Source organism: Zalophus californianus, chromosome 8 (genome assembly GCF_009762305.2).
Source record: "Zalophus californianus isolate mZalCal1 chromosome 8, mZalCal1.pri.v2, whole genome shotgun sequence".
NCBI lineage: Eukaryota > Metazoa > Chordata > Mammalia > Carnivora > Otariidae > Zalophus > Zalophus californianus.
In genome coordinates this window covers 89,486,865-89,508,448 of record NC_045602.1, presented here as the reverse complement: position 1 = coordinate 89,508,448, position 21,584 = coordinate 89,486,865, and the positions used below count along the sequence as shown (strand labels likewise).

The following is a 21,584-nucleotide window of genomic DNA, read 5'->3' as shown; positions in this document are numbered from 1 at the left end:
GGTACCTCCATTTCTATGGCGGTTTTATCACTTATTTATTTTTCTTCCCAGGGCTTGGTGCTGTCCTTTTGTTACCTTATCAGTGTTTCTTGACATCTTGGATTAGTCTGTACTAACAAATTGTATTTGTCTCTTGATAAATGCTGGGTGTTGTTTGCCCATTTTATTTCCTTGTTCTGTTTTCCTGTTTTATTTTTTATTATTTTTTTTTCCATGCAGCCTCAAAGGGGCAAGTTTTCCTGTTTTAAATTTCAGGATGTAGATCCTGAGTTCTATCTCCCTGAGTGGAGGGAATTCTTCCTGAACTAGCTGTTTGCAACTGGATAATGGGGCAGGGACCTGGAGGGTGTGTGCAGCCTGGAGGGAACAGCCCTTCCTTGGTCCCCAGATTTATGAGTGTGTACATGTTTTTGTGTGTATCCACATGTGTGAGTGCATGTGTGCAAGTGCGTGAATTGTGTACAGGTGTGAGTGCATGTGAATGTGCGTGCATGCATGGGCATGTGCCCATGTGTGGCTGTGTACACGAATGCATGCATCTGTGGGTGTGTGTGAGTGCACATGCATGTGAGTGTAAAGTGCTTTATCCATTCCTCGGCTTGAGAAAAGCAGAGGCCAGCAGTGGACAATCACCCTTGTCCCCCCTTGCAACTTGGTGGTTGCCAGGTATGAGAGCCAGTTTTCTAATTTAGTTCTCCCTGTTCTGACTTCCCATCAGTGTGTTTTAGGGAAAAATGGGCAGAAACATTTTTATTCTATCATCTTTACAATTGGAAGTGTTCTACTTAATGTACAACATTTATTTTACTGTACTCTGTCAAAATTTTGTACATTAGTTCTACTATTTTATGTATATATATATTTTTAAAAGATTTATTTATTTATCGGACAGAGAGCATGCACGGGGCAGAGAGGGGCAGAGGGAGAGGGAGAGAGAATCCTCAAGCTGACTCCCTGCTGAGTGCAGAGCCCAACACGGGGCTCAATCCCAGGACCCTGAGATCATGAACTGAGCCGAAATCAAGAGTTGAATGCTTAACTGACTGAGTTACCCAGGTGCCCCTAATATTTTATATTTTTTGGTAACAGCTTTGAGATAAAAATTCAGATACCATGCAATTCACCCATTTAAAGTATACAATTCAGTGGTTTCAGTATATTCAGAGAGTTGGGCCATCATCACCACAGTCAATATTAGAACATTTGCACTACCCCCAGAAAGAAACCAACACCTTTTAGCTATCACCCACCCCAAACTCCCTACCTGCTCCTAGTTAGGCAGCTACTAATCTACTTTCTTTCTATAGGGTTATCGATATTTTATAAAGGGAATCATATAATGTGATCCTTTGTGACTGGCTTCTTTCATCTAGTGTAATATTTTCTAGGTTCCTTCTTATTGTAGCATATATTGGTACTTGATTTCTTTTTTTTAAGATTTTATTTATCTGACAGGGAGACAGCGAGAGAGGGAACACAAGCAAGGGGGAGTGGGAGAGGGAGAAGCAGCCTTCCTGCTGAGCAGGGAACCCGATGCGGGGCTCGATCCCAGGACCCTGGGACCATGACCTGAGTCGAAGGCAGACACTTAATGACTGAGCCACCCAAGTGCCCCGGCACTGTGTATTTTCTTTACAGAAATGTCTGTTCAGATCCTTTGCCAACAAACCATTGGGTTGTCTTCTTATTATTAAGTTGTATATATATTCTAGATACAAATCTCTTGTCAGTTATATGATTTGCAAATATTTTCTCCCATTCTGTTCCTTCCCATCCTTTTTACTTTCTTCATGTTATTAAAAGTTTTTAATTTTGATGAAGTTTAATTTATCTGTTTTTTCTTTTGGTGTCATACAAAAGAAACCATTGCCTATTCCAAGGTCATGAAGATTTACTTCTGTGTTTTCTTCTCAAAGTTGTATGGTTTTTTACATTTAGATCTCTGATCTACTTCGAATTAATGTTTGTATATGGTGTGAGGTAGGAGCTCAACTTCATTCTTTTGCATGTGAATATCCAGTTGTCCCAGCACCATTTGTTAAAGAGATTATTCCTCCGACTGAATTATCAGGGCATGCTTGTTGAAAATCAGTTGACCATAAATGTGAGGGTTGATTTTGGGCCCCTATTCCATTGCCTTGTGTGTCCACGCCTATGCCAGTACCACACAGTCTTGCTGACTGTAGTTTTATAATAAGGTTTGAGATTAAGAAGTGTAAGTCCTCCAGTTTTGTCCTTCTTTTTCAAGATTGTTTTGACTATTCCAGATCCTTTGCATTTCCGTCTGATTGATCCACCTAATCCATCTAATGAATCAGTTTATCAGTCTGCAAGGAAGCCAGCTGGAATTTTGACAGGGATTATGTTGAATCTGTAGATCCATTTTGGAAGTATTGCCATCTTATCAGTGGTAAGCCTTCCAATCCATTGACATGGGTTATCTCCATTTTCTTTGTTCCCTTGCCTGTGTATTTTGCAAATTGGGAGCCCCTTTCTACCTTGGCTCACCCTCTGAAGCTGCTTCTTGGTTCTGAGGAGAATTGTCTAAAAACTGCTGCATGAAAGTGTGATATAATGGTATGAACATGGCTGTAAAAACCCAGAGGACGACACTGCTGAAACTGAAACCGTGCAATTTTCTCAAAAGGTTTCTGGTCAGCTGTTGGTCAGAATTCTAAATGGGGTATAAAGACATATAGTTTAAGAGGGTCACTGCACGGAATGCGAGTCCAAAAGTGGCTTAGGCAGGTTGCCCTGTAAAGACAGGACATCCCAGTAAAACCCTGGCCAAGAAGCCCTGCCGACAGTCTGTGGAAAGTGACTTCTCTCCCTGCATTCTGCAGCAGGGAGAGAAGCTGATGTTTTTTAAATTGTATTTTGAAAATTTTAGCCTGCTGGAAAGAGAAAATCATAGTCCAGTCCAGTCCATACTTCCCCATGGATTCACATCTGAATCCGAGACACACACACACACACTCATCATTGTGCATGTGCACACAGTCACAGACACACCCCTTTTCAAGGCCTGGTTTTGCTTTGTAACTTTTTATTTAGGAGCAAGAGTAGATTTGCAGAGGGTCACAAAGATAGTGTGGAGTACTGTGTCGCACTCTCTCCTTGCATGACCATAGCACGGTTATCAAAATGAGCTCGCACTGGCTCAGCACTTTCTTCGGATTTTACCACTTTTTCCTCTAATACTGTCTCTGTCTCTGGATCACATCCGGGGTCCCCTAGTTATTATGTCTCCTTAATCTCCTCCCGTCTGTGATGGTTGTTGGTCTCTCCTTGTCTTTCATGACCTTGGCAAATTGATGAATGACCCTTAGGTAGGGGCCTGTGCAAGGCTCTTTTCTGATTAGTCTGGGTGGGGTGCTTGGAAAGAATACCACAGAGCACCTTCTCATCACAGCGTATCACCATAACCTGGCACTGATGGTATTATCCTTGTCACCTGAGGAAGGTGGCACAGCCAGGTCCCTCGCCTGTGAAGTTATGGTTTCCCGTCCCAGACTGTTTAGTAGATGGGAGTCACCCCAATCCAGCCCGCCTCGGGGAGGGAATTGGGCACCACCCACTGGGGGGAAGGATATCAGAATTTCCGGACATTTGTTAACACCACCATGGTAATCGATGAATACTGTGGGGGAGACGTTGGAGGCCGGCAGATACCCCGTTCGTCTGGAAAGCTGTGCCCGCCGGCGTCAGGCTCCAGCGGGGGCTGCTGTCCGCGGCAGTCACACTGTGCGGTGCCCGGTTTTCTCTCCCCCTCGTTCCATCTGCGTACATTCACTGGAATTCTCCCGTAAGGAACATTTCTCCCTTCGTCCCCATTTATTTTCCCAGGCTTTACTTTTGATGGCAGGAAGCAGCATGGAGTCCTGCGTAAGAGCAAGACTCTGAGGGCCAGAGTGTGGCTCAACCACTGCTGCCTCAGGGCCCACTGGGGGGTTGTGAGGAGTAATTGGTACCACTCATGGGAAGGGCTTAGAACCCCACTCAGCCCCCAGTGAGTGTGGGTGGCCCTCCTTCTTGTTTACAGGGACTGTCACATATCCCAGTCCCCCTGAGTCAGGCAGCAGGCACTACCCAGACTTGGGCCCAGGGGAAATGGATGTATCCATCCATCCATCCAGTTGTGTTGACTGGGTGATGTTTACTGAGTACTTAATGTGGGTGTTAGAAGCTGTTAATACTTGAGAGTACTCCCCCGTCACAGGGTTGTTTTATCCTGTGTTAGAGAGGTGAAGAGGTCATTTACTCAAGGGCCCATGGTGGGGAAGAGGCCAAGCTAAGTTCAGACCTGGCTCTTTCTATTCTGGGAGCCTTATTCACCAGCGCTGCCCTGCCCTGCCTCCTGCCATCTGGGGGAGGCCAACTTACATCCAGCAGGGCACTGAGCAGAGGCTCTGCGGTAGAAGGGTCCTGAATGCTGCCCTTGGAAAGCTGAGGTTGGCCAAGGCTTGGCATAGGGAGTGAGCCCATTTGGGGGTGTGTGGGTAGCCCAAATGAAACACCTAAGGAGGTGCTCTTATGAATTTGCTCATCACCCTAATCTTCCTTGTGTGCGGGGATGGAATTCGAAATCTGAGATGCTTTCTTTTGCCTCCTCAGCGCATCTATTATCTTTCCCTGGAATTCTACATGGGCCGCACACTGCAGAACACAATGGTGAACCTGGGCCTTCAGAATGCTTGTGATGAAGCCATTTATCAGGTACGGGACCCTGGGGCCTGGCTGCTGGGTAGCCTCTTGTGGCACACTAAGTTTTAATCCAGGCCCCGCAGAGGTGAGCACTGATGTTGGGATTTGTTGCCGTCTGGGGCCAGGCGTGACTTATGGCCTAGTCTGTCCTACACAGGGGAGAGTGGGTTGGTGGGTGACACCCCTTCTCAAGGGGAAAACGTAAGGATTGGATGGGAAGCTAAGGCATGAGTGTGTGAGCACGGGATTGCATTGTGATGCTAAGGTTTCGAGGCTTCTAAAGGCCATTGCACTCCTCATACCCACCCCAGGGGCAGATTTACCACAGGGCAGAAGTAGTACTGTCCCATTGCTTGTCACCGTACTGAACCTCCAGTCCCCTCTTCCACCCCTAGACAACTTCTTGTGTTCATCTTGCCCTCTAGGTATAAAATTGCCTTTTCTCTCCAATCAGAATAAAAACTGTCTTTGCTTTTAACAATTATCACTTGGATGCTGATTCTGTCCACAGTTCATTTGTGGTTTTAGAGCATAACTGGAATCCATCATGTCTGTTTTCTGTCTCCGTACCCCCCTCCCTGGACACCATCTTCCTCCTGCACTGCACACTCAGTGTACAATTCTTAGGGTATAGATGTGCAGCCCTCCCACCCTCCTGCATGAGCATAGCAGGGTCCTCACCAAAGTCATCCCTCCCCTAGCACCTTCTGCTCTTTTTGCTTTTGTTCAGTTTTGGTGTGGGAGACGCTCTGGGGGCCTTATTGGTAGCGGCATGGGAGGGACCTCACGTGGGTCTCAGGCAGCCTCACATTTCTGGGGCTCCTGTCTCTGTCCACAGCTTAGTGGAGAGGAGCTGCTGGGGCCAGGTAGTTTCAGTTGGCAAAATAAAAATTTGGAAAAAAATTTGACTTCCCAAAATGGGAATTGTATCCTCAAAATTATCTAAAAAGAGACTGGAAGGGAAGATGGTGATGGAATAGGAGGATCCTAGGCTCGCCTTGTCCCATCAACACCTAAATACCCCAGAAGTCAACCTGAAGACTGACTGAAAAATTCTACAACTAAAGGGAGAAAAGAGGCTACATCAAAGAAGGTAGGAGGTGTGGAGACATGGATGGTTTGGGAGAGAAACGGATCATGGCTGCAGTGGTGGGGAGGGAGCCATGATTGCAGAGAAGGGCAAGAGATGGACTAGCACACAGGGGAGCACACGGGGAAGACGAACCCCCACAGGAATTGACTTGGAAAGTGAGAGGGGCCAAATTTCATGACTTCCTGCAACCAGCGGGGCTTACTTAAAGCCTGGAGTTTTAAAGGTCAACAGGCTTGGCTGGGGTAGAACCCAGGGACGTTGTACTGCTATTGGAGAAAAGGCAGGTAAACAGCTTGCAGACATACAGTGTGGAAACAGCTATCTGAAGAGCACCTGGGGCACACAGTGCGGAGGTTATTTGCTCATCTAGGAGCATGTTGCAGAGAGGCAGCATTCACAGAGACCCCTCTGAGAACTAAGGAACTGGCAGGCACCATTTCTCTCCCCTACCCCTCAGCATACGCACAGGACTACCTGGGAGAACCGGCGCGGTGCTGACACTCACTAGGTAACTTACTTACACCAAGTCCCACCACCCCCGCCCCCACTCTGGTGGAATTGCCCCTCCCAGTAATGCTTGTCTCAGTCCCAGGGTGTTGGAGCCCCTCTGCCGGGAGACTGGCCCAAACCCCTGCTCACACCATGTCTCCTGTTGTGGGAATTTGGGGGGACCTCGGTTTCAGCAGTGGTGTAGATAGGTATCATTTCACAAGCAGACCAGAGCACACCTAGTCAAAACCGGCCACATTTGGGCCAGGGACTAAACACTACCCACAACTAAGAGAGTCTCTGCAGATGACTGGCCTGAAGGAAAAGTGGCCAGGACCCAATAGCAGAGTGCACACAGCACACACTGGAGACACTCTGAAATGCCAGGTCCCAGGGAACACGGGACACTACACCACAGAACACTACAGAACCTCTTCTTCATAAAGCCATTACCCTCAAGAATAGGAGACGTAACTGGCTTTCCTAACACATAGAAACAGGCATGGAGACCTAGAGAAAATGAGAAGACAGAAATTTATTCCACATGACAGAACAAGATAAGGCCACAGCCAGACATCTAAGTAAGACAGATAAAAGTAACATGCCTGATAGAGAATTTAAAGTAATGATCATAAAGATACTTGCTCGACTTGAGAAAAGAGCGGAAGGCCTCAGTGAGACGATTAACACGGAGATAAATAACATAATAGACATAAAGGGTTCAATATGCAAAATGAGAACCATGCTTTATGGAATGAACAGCAGGCTGGAAGAAGCAGAGGAATGAATTAATGACTTAGAACACAGAGTATTAGAAAGTAATCAAGTTTAAGAAAAGATAAATTATGCAAAGCAGGAATAGACTTAGGGAAATCATTGACTCCATCAGACATATTATATAGATCCCAGAAGAGAGGGAAAAGGGGGCAGAAAATTTAATTGAGGAAATAATACTGAAAACTTCCCTAATGTGGGGAAGGAAACAGATAACCAGATCTAAGAGGCACAGAGGGAACCCCCCCAATAGAATCAACAAAAGCAGATCCCCACTAAGACATATTGTAATTAAAATGGCAAAATGTAGTGATAAAGAAAAAATAAAGCCGCAAGACAAAAGAAGATAGTTACATACAAGGAAAAACCCCATAAGGCCTTCAGCGGACTTTTCAGTAGAAACTTTTCAAACTAGAAGGGAATGGCATGATATATTCAAAGGGCTAAATGGGAAAAATCTTCAGCCAAGAATACTCTATCCAGCAAGGCTGTCATTCAAAATAGAAGGAGAGATAGTTTCCCAGACAAAAAAATGAGTTCATGACCACTAAACCAGCCCTGCAAGAAATAATAAGGGGGCACTTTGAGTGGAAGGGAAAGACCAGAAATGACACTATGAAAGTAGGAAACACAAAGCAGTAAAAAGAACATTTCAGTAAAAACTCAGTCAAGGAACTCACAAAATAAAAGGATGTGAAATATGACACCATATACCTAAAAGATAGGGAGAAGAGGAGTAAAGAGTTGGTCCAAACTTAAACAACCATCAACTCAATATAGACATATATGCAGAAGATGTTATATAAAAACCTAATAGGGGGCACGTGGGTGGCTAAGTCGGTTAAGCATCTGCCTTCTGCTCAGGTCCTGATCCCGGAGTCCTGGGTTCGAGCTCTGCATCAGGCTCCCTGCCTGGCGGGGAGCCTGCTTCTCCCTCTCCAGCTCCCCCTGCTTGTGCTTGCTTTCTCTTTGTCAAATAAGTAAATTCTTTTTTTTTTTTTTTAAGATTTTTTAAGATTTTATTTATTTGACAGAGACATAGCAAGAGAGGGAACACAAGCAGGGGGAATGGAAGAGGGAGAAGCAGGCTTCCCGCCAAGCAGGGAGCCCAATGTGGGGCTCGAACCCAGGACCCCAGGATCATGACCTGAGCCGAAGGCAGACGCTTAAGGACTGAGCCACCCAGGTGCCCCAAGTAAATAAAATCTTAAAAAAAAAAAAAAGCTAATAGTAACCACAAATCAAAAACCACTAACAAATATGCAAAGAATAAAGAGAGAGAAATCCAAATATAGCACTAAAGAAAACCAGCAAACAATGAAAGAGAAGAAAGAAAAACTTCAGAAACAACCACAAAATAAGTAATAAAATGGCAATAAATACATAACTATCAGTAATCTCTGAATGTAAATGGACTAAACGTTCCAGTGGCTCAGTCAGAAGAGCATGCAACTCTTCATCTTGGGGTTGTGAGTTCGAGCCCCATGTGGGGTGTAGACTTACTTAAATAAACTTTAAAAAAAAGATACAGGGTAGCAGAATGAATGAAAAAACAAGACCCATGTATATGCTGTCTACAAGAGACTCATTTTAAACCTTAAAGACACCTGCAGATTGAAAGCAAGGGGATGGAGAAACATTTATTGTGCAAATGGATGTCAAAAGAAAGCTGGAGATGCAATACTTCTCTCAGACAAAATAGATGTCAAAATAAAGACTGTAACAAGAGACAAAGAAAGACACTATATAATTATAAAGGGGACAATCCAACAAGAAGATACAACCATTGCAAATATTTATGCACCCAACACAGGAGCACCCAAACACATAAAACTGTTATAACAAACACAAAGGAACTATTCAATAATAATGCAATAATAGTAGGGAACATAACGTCCCTCTTATTGATGGATAGGTCATCCAAACAAAAATTCAATGAGGAAACTGTGGCTTTTTTTTAAAAAAAGATTTTATTTATTTGAGAAAGAACAGAGCAAGAAAGAGAGCACGAGGGGGGAGGAGGGGCAGAGGGAGAGGGAGAAGCAGGCTTCCCGCTGAGCAGGGAGCCTGATGCGGGACTCGATCCCAGGACCCTGAGATCATGACCTGAGCCGAAGGCAGACGCTTAACTTACTGAGCCACTCAGGCACCCAAAACTGTGGCTTTGAATGACACATTGGACCAGGTGGATTTAACAGATATATTTAGAACATTCCATCCTAAAACAGTAGAATACATATTCTTTTCAGGTGCACATGAAACATTCTCCAGAATAGATCACATATTAATTAGGCCACAAAACAAGTCTCAACAAATTCAGAAGGATCAAAGTCACAACATGCATCTTTACCACAACACTACCTCAAGAAGCAAGAAAAATCTCAAACATCCTAACCTTGCACCTAAAGGAGCTAGAAAAAGAACAAATAAAACCCCAAACCAACAGGAGGTAGGAAATAATAAAGATGAGAGCAGAAATAAATGATATAGAAGCCAAAAAAATTAAAAAAAAATAGCAGTTAAATGAAAGTAGGAGCTCATTCTTTGAAAACATCAACAAAATTGATAAACCTCTAGCCAGACTCATCAAGAAACAAAGAGAAAGGACTCAAATAAAATTACAAATGAAAAAGGGGAAATAACAACTGACACCACAGAAATACAAATAATCGTAAGAATATTATTAAAAGCTATATGGCAACAAATTGGACAGCCCAGAAGAAATGGATAAATTCCTGGAAACATATAACCCACCAAAACTGAAGCAGGAAAAATAGAAAATTTGATTTCTTTAGAAATCAAATCAGTAATCAAAAAACTTACAACAAACAAAAGTCCAGGACCAGACAGCTTCACAAGTGAATTCTACCCAACATTTAAAGAAGAGTTAGCACCCATTCTTCTCAAACTATTCCAAAAAATGGAAAAGGAAGGAAAACTTACAAATCATTCTATGAGGCCAACATTACCCTGATTCCAAAACCAGATAAAGATACACATAAAAAGAGAACTACAAGCCAGTATCCCTGATGAACATGGATGCAAAAAACCTCAACCAAATACTAAGATTTCTGACATTAGCCATAGCAACATTTTTCTTTTTTTTTTATAGCAACATTTTTTTAAATATGTTTCCTGAGGCTAGGGAAATAAAATCAAAAAGTATTGGGATTACATCAGAATAAAAAGCTTTTGCACAGAAAAGGAAACAATCACAAAACTAAAAGGCAACCTACAGAATGGGAGAAGATATTTGCAAATGACATATCCAATAAAGGGTTAGTATTGAAAATTAATATAAAGAACTTACACAGTTCAACACCCAAAAAATAATCCAATTTTTAAAATGCACAGAAGAAATGAACAGACATTTCTCCAGAGAAGACATTCAGATGGCCAACAGACACATGAAAAGATGCTCAACATTATTCATCATCAGGGATATGCAAATCAAAACCATAATGAGGTATCACCTCATACCTGTCAGAATGATTAAAATCAAAAACACAAGAAACAAGTTTTGGTGAGGATGTGAAAAAAAGGAACCCTCTTGCACTGTTGGTGGGAATGCAAATTTGTACAGCCACCCTGGAAAACAGTATGGAGGTTCCTCAAAAAATTAAAAATAGAACTACCCTACAATCCAGTAATCACGCTATTGGGTATTTACCCAAAAAATACAAAACCACTAATTCAAAGGGATACATGCACCCCTATGTTTATAGCAGCATTATTTACAATAACCAAATTATGGAAGCAGCCCTAGTGTCCATTGATATATGAATGGATAAAGAAGAGGTGGTACAGGGGCGCCTGGGTCGCTCAGTCATTAAGCGTCTGCCTTCGGTTCAGGTCATGATCCCAGCGTCCTGGGATCGAGCCCCACACTGGGCTCCCTGCTCGGTGGGAAGCCTGCTTCTCTCTCTCCTACTCCAGCTGCTTCTGTTCCCTCTCTTGCTGTGTCTCTCTCTGTCAAATAAATAAATAAAATCTAAAAAAAAAAAAGTGGTACATATATACAATAGAATATTATTCAGCCATGAATAAGAATCTAATCTTGCCTTCTGCAACAACATGGGTGAAGCTAGAGAGTGTAATGCTAAGTAAAATAAGTCTGTCAGAGAAAGACGAATACCATATGATTTCACTCATATGTGGAATTTAAGAAACAAAGGGAAAAGAGAGAAACCAAGAAACAGACTATATAGAACAGACTATAGAGAACAAACTGATGATTAACAGAGGGGAGGGGTGGGGGATGGGTGAGCTAGGTGATGGGGATTAAGGAGTGCACTTGTGATGAGCACTGGGTGATGTATTTAATTGTTGAATCACTATAGTGTACACTGAAACTAATATAACACTGTATGTTAACTATACTGGAATTAGAATTCAAAAATTATCTAAAAAGATAGACATTATCCTGGTAGGTGATTTGTCATTTGAACTGTTTACTGAGTATGAATCTCAGAATGCATCTGTAAGCACCACAGAACATGTAAAGTCTAGATCTTCAGTGGAATTTATTGCTATAGGAAGTGTTTTATTTTTTGAAACATTTTCTCTTTATATAATTCTTACAGATAGTAAAGATTTTAGGGAATGTTTATACCATAAATATGCCATATCTGTTTATAATTTTTATTACACAATGTGTTAATTATAGAAACTTAGAAAATGCAGGGTAGCACATATCCTTTTATGTGTACATTTTTTTCTTAAAAGTGATACTTTACTCACTTTTAAGCTTTTTATTAATCTTGTATTTGAAAGGTTTTCTGATGATCAAAACTTTAATGTCTCCAAGTACACAGTTGCTGGGCCCTTCTAGTCATAAGATGGAGTGCCAGATGTTTTGAGTGGGAACCAAATGATGACATGGGGCTTAGATGGGCCTCCTCCCCCAGGTCCCCACATTTATAATGTAGTGTGAAAAGTGAAACATGCCACTACTCTATTGTACAGGGCTGGAAAGTAGTTCTGGGGAGCAGGTTATACTAAAAACTGGAACTTTAATAGAAGCATCTCCCTCCTTACTGAGTAATCATGGGTGCATTTAAGTATTTTTTTTATCATGGAAAGTTTAAATTATGTACAAAATGGAGTGACTACTATGATGAACTTCCATATACCCATCACCAGCCTCCACCTATCTTCAAGCCCCACTCATGACCTCTCCTGTTTCCCTCACACCCCTGCTACTCCCAGATTATTTAAGCTAATATCAAATAGCATATTTTACTTGTTGCTGTTTCAACAGTTATCTCTAAAGATAGGGTCATACCATTATGACCCCTAAGATATTGACAGTAATTTTCAGGCAGTTGACAAACTTGTTGATTGCCTTATAATTTTTTAACAGTCTATTCAGAAACTTATTTGTATTTGGTTGATATGTCTGTTAAGTCTCTCTTAATCTATAGACTTCTCCTCTTTTTTAAACTGCCTTGCAGTTTATTTGTTGAAACTAAGTTTGTCCTGTAGAGTGTCCTGCAGTCTCTATTTGACTGGTATCCCTAGTTTTTTATTTATTTGACAGAGAGACAGCAAGAGAGGGAACACAAGCAGGGGGAATGTGAGAGGGAGAAGCAGGCTTATCGCTGAGCAGGGAACCAGAAGCCTGATGGTGGGGCTCCATCCCAGGACCCTGGGATCAGGCCCTGAGCCGAAGGCAGACGCTTAATGACTGAGCCAACCAGGCACCCCGAGTCTCCTTCCTTTCTAAGGCTCTATGAATGTATGTATATGCTGTATGTAATATACTACACTGTGTTTATCCATTCATCTGTCTATAGACACTTTGATTGCTTCTGCCTTTTAACTACTGTGAATATAATACTTTTATGAACGTGAGTATACAAATACCTCTCCAAGATGCTGCTTTTAATTCTTTTTGGTATATACCTAAAAGTGGAATTGTTGGATCATATGGGAATTCTATGTTTAACTTTTTGAGGAAACATTATACTGTTTTCCACAATGGTGACACCATTTTAGTTCCCTACCAGTAGTGTACAAGAATTCTAATTTCTCCACATCCTCACCAACACTTGTTCTTTTTCTTTCTTTTTTGATAGTAGCCATTCTAAGGGAGATAGTATCTCATTGTGGTTTTAATATTATTTATCTACTGATGAGTGATGTTAAGCATCTTTTCATGTGCTTATTGGCCATCTAAATATCTTCTCTGGAGAAGTGTCAGTTCAGGTCATTTGCCCATTTCTGAATTGAGCTGTTTGTTTTGTTGCTATTGTTGAGTTTTAGGAGTTCTCTATTCTGCATATTAATCCCTTACCAGATACATGATTTGCTAATAACTTTTTCCTGGGTTACCTTGTCACTTCGTTGATAGTTTTTAATTTTTATGAAGTCCAGTTTTTTTCTTTTGTCACCTGTGCTTTTGGTAGCCTATATAGTCAAGTGCTTTTTTTCTTTTTAAAGAAAAGGGTGCCAAAACACTCAATAGAGAAAAAATATTTTGATAAATGGTGCTAGAACAGTTGGATGTCTACATGCAAATAAATGAAGTTGGATCCCTATCTCACACTATATATAAAAATTAAGTCAAAATGGATCAAAGACCTAAATATAAGAGCTAAAACCATAAAACTCTAAGAAGAATATATATATGGGTAACTCTTCATGATTTGGCAGTAGATTATTTTAAAAATGACATCAAAAGCATAAGCAAGAAAAGGAAAAATAAATTAGACAAGAGTAAAAACTTTTGTGCATCAAAGGATGTTATGAAGAAAGTGAAAAGACAAATAGAAAATATTTTAAATAATAAATCTGATGAGGATTTGATATCCAGAATATTAAGAACTCTTATAGGGACACCTGGGTGGCTCAGTTGGTTAAGGGTCTGCCGTCAGCTCAGGTCATGATCCCAAGAGTCCTGGGCTCTAGTCCCACGTTAGGTTCCCTGCTCAGTGAGGAGCTTGCTTCTCCCTCTGCCACTTCCCCCTGCTTGTGCTCTCCTGCTCTCTCTTTCTCTCTCTCTCTATCTCTCAAATAAATAAAATCTTTTTTTAAAAAAAAGAACTTTTACAACTCAACAACAAAAAGCCTAGTTTAAATATGGGCAAAGCACTTGAATTGACATTTTCCAAAGAAGGTATACAAATGGTCAAAAAGCATGTGAAAGGGTACTCAGCATCATTAGTCATCAGAGAATGCAAATCAAAACCATGAGCTACTGCTTCTCACCCACTTGAGTGGCTATAATTGTAAAGACAGAGAACAAGCGTTGGCTAGGATGTGGAGAAATTAGAACCCTCATATACTGCTGGGAGAAAGTAAAATGGTGGACCCACTTTGGAAAATAGTTTGGCAGTTACTCAAAAAGTTAAGCATAGAATTACCATGTAAACCAGCAGTTTCACTCCAAGGTTTAGTTCCAGGAAAAATGAAAACATATGTCCACACACAAAATTGTACATGAATGTTCATAGCAGCATTATTCATAATAGCCCAAAAGTGGAACAAGCCTAAATATCCCTCAGCTGATAAATGGATAAACAAAATGTGGAGTGGTCATACAATGGAAAGCTAAGCGGTGATAAGCAGTACTGATGTGTGCTCCAACATGGATCAACCCTGAAAACATTATTCTAATTGAAAGAAGCCAGATACAAAAGGCCATATGTTTGTATGTTTCCATTTATATGAAATGACGAGAATAGGCACGTCTGTAGTGACGGAAAGTAGAAGAGTGATTGCCAAGGTCTGAGGGAATAGGGAAACTGGGAATGATTGCCAGTGAGTACGGGGTTTATTTTTGTGTGCGGTGAAGTACTGGAATTAGTGGTGGTTGCACAACTTTGTGAATATGCTAAAACCATTGAATTGTTCGCTTTAAAGGGTAAATTTTATATGGGATGTGAATTATATCTCAATAAAGAAAAAACAGGTTAAGGGTGCTCTGTCGTGCTCTTTTTCTGTCTTCAGCTCAGAAGCCCACTTTAGCAAGATTTTAGACTTTCTGTCAGTTAGCTATTTGTGCCTCTTTTGAATACTCTCAAATTCATGGCAAAATTTGCTTTCCTAGGCTGAGGTGTGCCTACAACATTCAAGGTAAAAACAGAAAAGAACAAAACATCTGCTCTTAGCCTGCCTTTATGTAGTGTGCTGGTCTTTGACTTTAGTAAATGTTTCATGAATAAGAGGTTCCACAGTCAGATAAATTTGGAAAATGTAGTTAAACATGTTTCTTAACTTGGAGCCGGTGTGTATTACTGGGTAAATCCTGCCTCCCCCACATACCCAAAATATTTTTGGTGGAACATGCTCCTTGAAATTGCTATGGGAATTAAGTCAATATTTTGAAATACTACTCTGAATCAGATTACTGTTTGTGTTAATACCATTCAATTTACTTAATAGACACTAAACCATCTTTTTATGACCTTGATGTTTTTATTTTTCCACAAGTTTGCTTTTACCCTTCGTAATTTATCAGATTCTTGAAATGTGGTCCAGAAATCCCTGGGGCCTCTGAGACCTTTTCAAGTGGTCTGCTAGGTCAGAACTATTTATTTTTATTCTATCACGACTATGTGGTGAAGTTTTTCAGAGGCTATATGATGTGTAATATCTCAGCAGATTGAATGCTAAAGCAGAAAATTTATTAAAGAGATTTGTAAAAATGTAAAACACTGCTACTCTTAGTAAATTTATTTGTTTTAAAAACTCATTAAATTGTGTTATGTGAATATTAATGGGTTTATTAGTTTAAAATGAATTCATATATACTTAAAAAACATTAATCTATTTTAAATTTCTAACTTAATAAATACTGATAGATACAATTCCATTAAAGAATAGCTCTTGAAGTCCTCCTGAAGCCAAAAAGTTTAAAACACACTCATCAAGATAATTAGTGTGAGCCGTTTGTGAAGTTTGACACACTGAAGTCAGATTAATGGAACAGTTATCCATCTAAACCATTGTGGGATGGTTTCCAGTCAGGTGAAGAAGTTGGTACTTTGTTGCTTTCTTTCTGATTTTTAACATTTCACTAGATTGCTTGAATGCAGTTGGGATGCCACAGGAAAGATACTTTTAGGTTTTAGTTTAAAAAGATGTCACATCTGAGTCCTAGGGAAGATGGCAGAGCAGAAGAACCCCAAGCTCACTTCGTACAGATACACCTCACTGTGTGAAAACCCAGAAACTGACCTGAAGCCTGGCAGAACAGATTCTCCACAGCTAAGTGTAGAGAAGAGGCCACTTCGGAGAGGCAAATAATAAAGATAGCCAGTTAAATAATTAGTAAACAAATAAGTCACATAAATATCATGAGACCATATGAAATTAGAGAATTACTGAAACCACTGGTTTCATTTTTAGGATACGTGTTTATAATCTGTTCACGGTTACGTAGGTTAGTAACCTGGCAATAAATATCTTTGGCTGTTAAACCAAGCCTCATTTTGATTATTAATTCTTATATAGTTTGGCAGCTTTTGAAATACCTGGAAACTTTCATCATCGTGCATTGATTAAACGCCAGATTTTTAATATTAGATTTTCAAGTCTAAAAGAAAGCCAATTCTAACCTTTGATTGATATAAACTGACAAGACTTAATATCTTTCCACCTGTTGCGTGCAAAGATATTAAGTATTATTGAAGTGTTGCCTCTGTTTTTATTCACAGCTGGGGTTGGACTTGGAAGAACTGGAGGAAATAGAAGAGGATGCTGGCCTCGGGAACGGAGGCTTGGGGAGGCTGGCAGGTAATCCCGCCATCTGACTAGGGCATGGTCTCTCCTGATATGGTGCCCTGGTCGCTGAGCACCTGGTGAGGGTGAGGTCACCTGTGCTCCCAACAGCGGTTTGTCGGGGTAAATTGGCCTGAGTGGATGGGAGAGTGTCATCCAAGTGGAATTAAAGGCAAAACATTATGTTTCCCTTCACACAAGGATACTTCCTAATTATCATGAAGACCAGGCTTGCCGGTGTTGGGTAGCTGGCGCTGGGGGGTGGTTTCCAATACACTGACCACCTTCCACAGCCAGTAATTGGGAGAAAGACGGATACACACACACATGCATGCACATAGGCAACACACATACATGCACACACACAAATATATCTATGCATGCACACATCCACACACACATAAACCCAGGTACATACACATGTACACGTGCACACACACACACAATTTATGAATGCAACCCCGCTGGCAAGCCATTCCTGCTTTACTGTAGTAAACAGATTGCCCCAAAATAGCAGAGTCATTCCTTTTGGGATATTGCTCCCTTGGGCCATTCTGTTTGAGAGCATTTCCAGTTTTGTTTTGTTTTTCCTGTTCGAGTTATTTTTGCTAGCCTTTTAGGGCAAAGGGAGCTGAGTGAAGGACTTAGAAGTGGAGGCATGCCTGGTGGGCTCAGTTGGAAGAACATGCGGCTCTTGATCTCAGGGTCGTGAGTTCGAGCCCCACACTGGGTATAGAGATTACTAAATAAATAAACTTAAAAAAAAAAAAAAAACCAAGAACTTAGAAGTGGAAATCACTGTCACTGTGAAATTTGATTTTGCTGTGTGCTTCAAGGCTCTTGGGCACAGTGTTTCTGGAACAGAATTAAGTCAAGTTTTATGTTGCCCTGGTGTGGAGGGCACAGGAGGGTGGGTTTAGGCCCCCACCACTTTGCATTACTGCCCCTTTTGAGAGTTGTCATTTTGTAAAGGAATCAAACCCCCTAAAATGTATCTGAGTATGTGTATGTGTTTATGTTTTCCAATCTGAAGTTAAATTCTTCAGAAATTACAAAAGCAGCATATGATTCTCCCAAACGAAACAGCACCTGGCTCTGTGTAAGGGGACAGCTGCAAGGCCTGCCCCGCCCCCACCTCTTCGCGGGGGGAAAAGCCCGTGCATCCCCTACACCTGCTCTCAAATGCTCTCCTTTAGATTATGCCATGAGATCATCCCACACAGGAAGCTGAACCCTACTTCCCCCACAGAAGGAATCATGGCGCCCCTCCGGCAGTGAGCGCCAGCCCCGAGGGGGCCTCCCATGTGCCGTAAGCCCCTAGGGCATAGCACCCTGCAGCCCCCTTCACCCTCAGTAGCATTCTCCTGGTCGTAGCCATCTTCCCAGTCAGTAAAACAGCACCCATTTCACCAAGCTCAAGGAAGGCTCCAGACCCCTTGGTCTCCTTCACGGCTCAGGGCAGCTGCCTAACCTCCTCTCCTACCCCAAGGCTGGTGACTGTCAGCCAGGGTGGTCCCATCCCTGGTCTTCCACCATCTGCTCCCTTCAGGGGTTCAGGGCGTCTGCAGGCCTTCCACAGTCTGGTTCCTATCGACTTCCTAGTCTCCTTTCCTCCTCCTGCGGCACCACTGGCCCTGTGCGTGGACTGGCGTGACCTCCTCTGGGACTCCTCCCACCCGTGTACATGTGGGTAGCCCCCAGCCTGTTGTAACTTGATATGTCCTGTGTCCCTCCTGCGAGAATGATTTCTTCAAAACAAGAGCCCAGATCTTGTATTTGTGGATACTCTTATTCCTTCCCCTTAGCACAAGGTCTGATAACTGGTCTGGGCATGTTTGTTCAATTCAGCAAGTATTTTATTTGCTGGTGTTTCTTATGGACTTTTTTTTCTTTTTAATCTAGAAGTTTAATAAGGCTGCCTTCTGGACCTTTATTTTAAAACATTGGTTTTTTTGGGGGAGCCTAGGTGGCTCAGTCAGTTAAGTGTCTGACTCTTGATTTCGGCTCAGGTCATGATCTCAGGGTCATGCGATCAATCCCTGCATCTGGCTCCATGCTCAGCGAGGAGTCTGCTTAATACTGTCTCTGTCTCTGTCTCTCCCTCTGCCTCCCCCAACCCAGGTCTCTCTCACTTTATCAAATAAATAAATCTTTAAAACATTGTTTTGTTTTGTTTTTTTTCAAGACATTTTGATTGGAACAAAGGCTCCTTATGGTGACGTGCTGTTCCAGCCACCTTCCTGGGGGCCTTGGGGAACTTTGGCTCTTAGGTGTTTGAGTCCTTATAGATGGCAAGATGTCCATCCATTCCCAGCCCCATCCCTGTGCCTTCTTCACTGGTGTGTACAGCTATTTTGTGGTGTTACTGTCCAAACAACTTGGATTTTAAGTAGAATGTGTAGGGCTGTTGTGGCCTTCAGCCTGCATGAGGCTCTAAGACAAAGCTCGTAGTCAGGGGACTGTGCGCTCAGAGGCATGCCAAGTTAGATGGGGCTGTCTGTGGAGTACCTCACTTCTGCCCTTGCCACCTCCCCACACCCCCATGCTGAACACCCTCTTGGCCCGGCCCCCCCGGCTCTCAAGGTGAAGGGATGGGGAGGGGGGCTATTTCCCTTTCACGAAATCTGAAGCTTACGGGTCAGCCTTTAATTGCCGTCTGGCACCCAGAAGCTGGTGTCCCAGGGCCTACTTAACGTGGGTGTCTAGGCTTTGCTTCCAGTGGGCCTCGAAGCTGCTGATTGTCTTTGATCCCAAGAAGTGCTTTGTGTTTGGAATTTTCAGCCTGCTTTCTTGACTCGATGGCCACGTTGGGCCTGGCAGCATATGGCTATGGAATCCGCTATGAGTTTGGGATTTTTAACCAGAAGATTGTCAATGGCTGGCAGGTGAGTGAGACTCCATTTCTTCACTTGTTTCCAGCTCTCATGCGCACAAGAAAACAGGCACTTTTCTATGTTGATCTCCTTTCTGGAGGGATTGTCTGCCAGTCCAGGGCAAAGCAGAGGTGTGACAGGTCAGGGCTATCCTGTGAGCTCCGTGCTTCCCTTAGAGTTCTCTATGGGCTGCCAGAGGCTGATCTGTGTGAGCTCATCGCACACAACTTCGAGGGGCCTGCAAAGCCTGTCAGGGAGGGACCCAGGGCCTAGCTGGTCTTACAGGAGCACAGGGGTTGAGGCCACCACATTCTGTGTGCTGGTTCCCTGTTGTCCCTCAGTGTGAAGCAGAGGCGGCCCCTCTGCTTCACCCTCAGTGGGACAATTGACCCGCAGTAGTTGGAGAAACAGTGTTAACATAGGTTTTGTTCCCGCCTTCTGCCTTCACTCCCTGATGCCAGTGACGGGACAGTGTCCTGAGGGTTAGAGGCCGGACTGCAAAGTAACGTGGCTCTGAGGGAGAATGGGCTTGGGTTCTGAAGCATGAAACCACAGTGAATTGAGGTGGCCGAGACCACATCAGTGGAAAGAGTCTAATTTCAAAGTGCAGCCTCATTGCCCTCCACTGGGCAGGGGGACCATTTCCCTCATTCAGGACTTCAAAATGGAAGGCATAGTTATTCCACTTGATGGGAGAATAGTTTATGTAATATAATTTGGGGCCTAAAAGTGACATATAAAGTAGGACTGTGGTTGGGATTAAAAGGTTTGTAACAGGAGAGTAGTACAGAACATGAACAGACTGGGGTGATGGAAAGCTCCTGTGTCTTGATGGGGCTTGGGTCACAGGCACGTGCAATTGCCAGAACTCAAGTGTATCCTTCAGGTTTATACATTGCGCTGTATATGTATTAACCTAAAACATAAACACAGGATGAACTGTACTTAATGATGTGCATGCCCAACTGTTCGTGGAGAAGTGTACAGATGTCTGCAACTGACTTTGAAATGCATCAAGAAATGAATGGGTTGATGGATGGATATGTGATAAATCAAGTATAGCAACATGTTAACAGTTATGGATCCTAAGTTGAAGGTGCGTGAGTGTTTACTGCCAATTCTTTTAACACTTCTGTATGTTTGAAAACACTCATAATAAAAAGTTGACAAAAGTATGGCTAACAGTAAAAGAAAACTTAAAACAGATTTGTATCTGCTGCTTAATTTGTAGACATACTCTCTCCAACCTTAGAACTGCACTTTTCCTCCTGGTATATTCTGGGTAATTTGATGCAGAGTTCCTTATGTGTGTGTGTCTATCAGAGGCACCCCAGCCTTTGTACACCCATGTGCTTTGACCCATTCAAGCAATGTGTATTCATAAGACAGAAACTCTGAGGCCCCTCCTTGCCTACTTGGTGTTATGGTTATAGGCAGGAAGGTATTTTTGTGTTGTTTTTTGTTTGCTTGATCACAGACATTCCTTTCTTCTGGTGTTCTCGTTCTTCCACCTCTTGCCATCTTGCATAACAGCTTAAAGACAGTTGTGGAATGATAGGTGAGTTATAAACTCAGCCTCCTCCCACCCTGTTTTCATGGGAGCCAGTTTTTAATTGAGTTTAGCTGTAGCAGAATTAAATGCAGACAGTGGTCAGACAGCAGTGTTGTTGGCCATGGGGGCAGAGATGGGGGTCCCCTGGGAGGCCTCCCCCCACCACCACCGTAGTCGAGGAGGTGCTGCTTCTGCAAACAATTCATGGATGTACTCTGCAGGAGATGGCCAGGCTTTGGTGTTGGAGAATCTCACTGATGTACAAGGACATGGCACCAGATCAAAAGGCAGGGCTGGTCCCATGATGAATAGCTGCCTGCACCAGACAAAAAAGCCCAGCCAGGAGTACGATGCAGAGACACATATTGAAGCAATA

The 21,584-nt window shown here is 42.6% G+C and overlaps 1 protein-coding gene across 2 annotated transcripts in view; it reads left to right on the top strand.

Moving 5' to 3' along the window:
- The window catches only part of PYGB (glycogen phosphorylase B), a 55,021-nt gene that overhangs the window by 9,913 nt on the left and 23,524 nt on the right, over positions 1-21,584 (top strand). For both annotated transcript variants that reach the window (XM_027622799.2, XM_027622800.2), the window contains exons 2-4: positions 4,615-4,716; positions 16,720-16,798; positions 19,565-19,668. In XM_027622799.2, the coding sequence (XP_027478600.1) occupies positions 4,615-4,716; positions 16,720-16,798; positions 19,565-19,668 (285 nt within the window). The remainder of the gene's footprint in view (positions 1-4,614; positions 4,717-16,719; positions 16,799-19,564; positions 19,669-21,584) is intronic.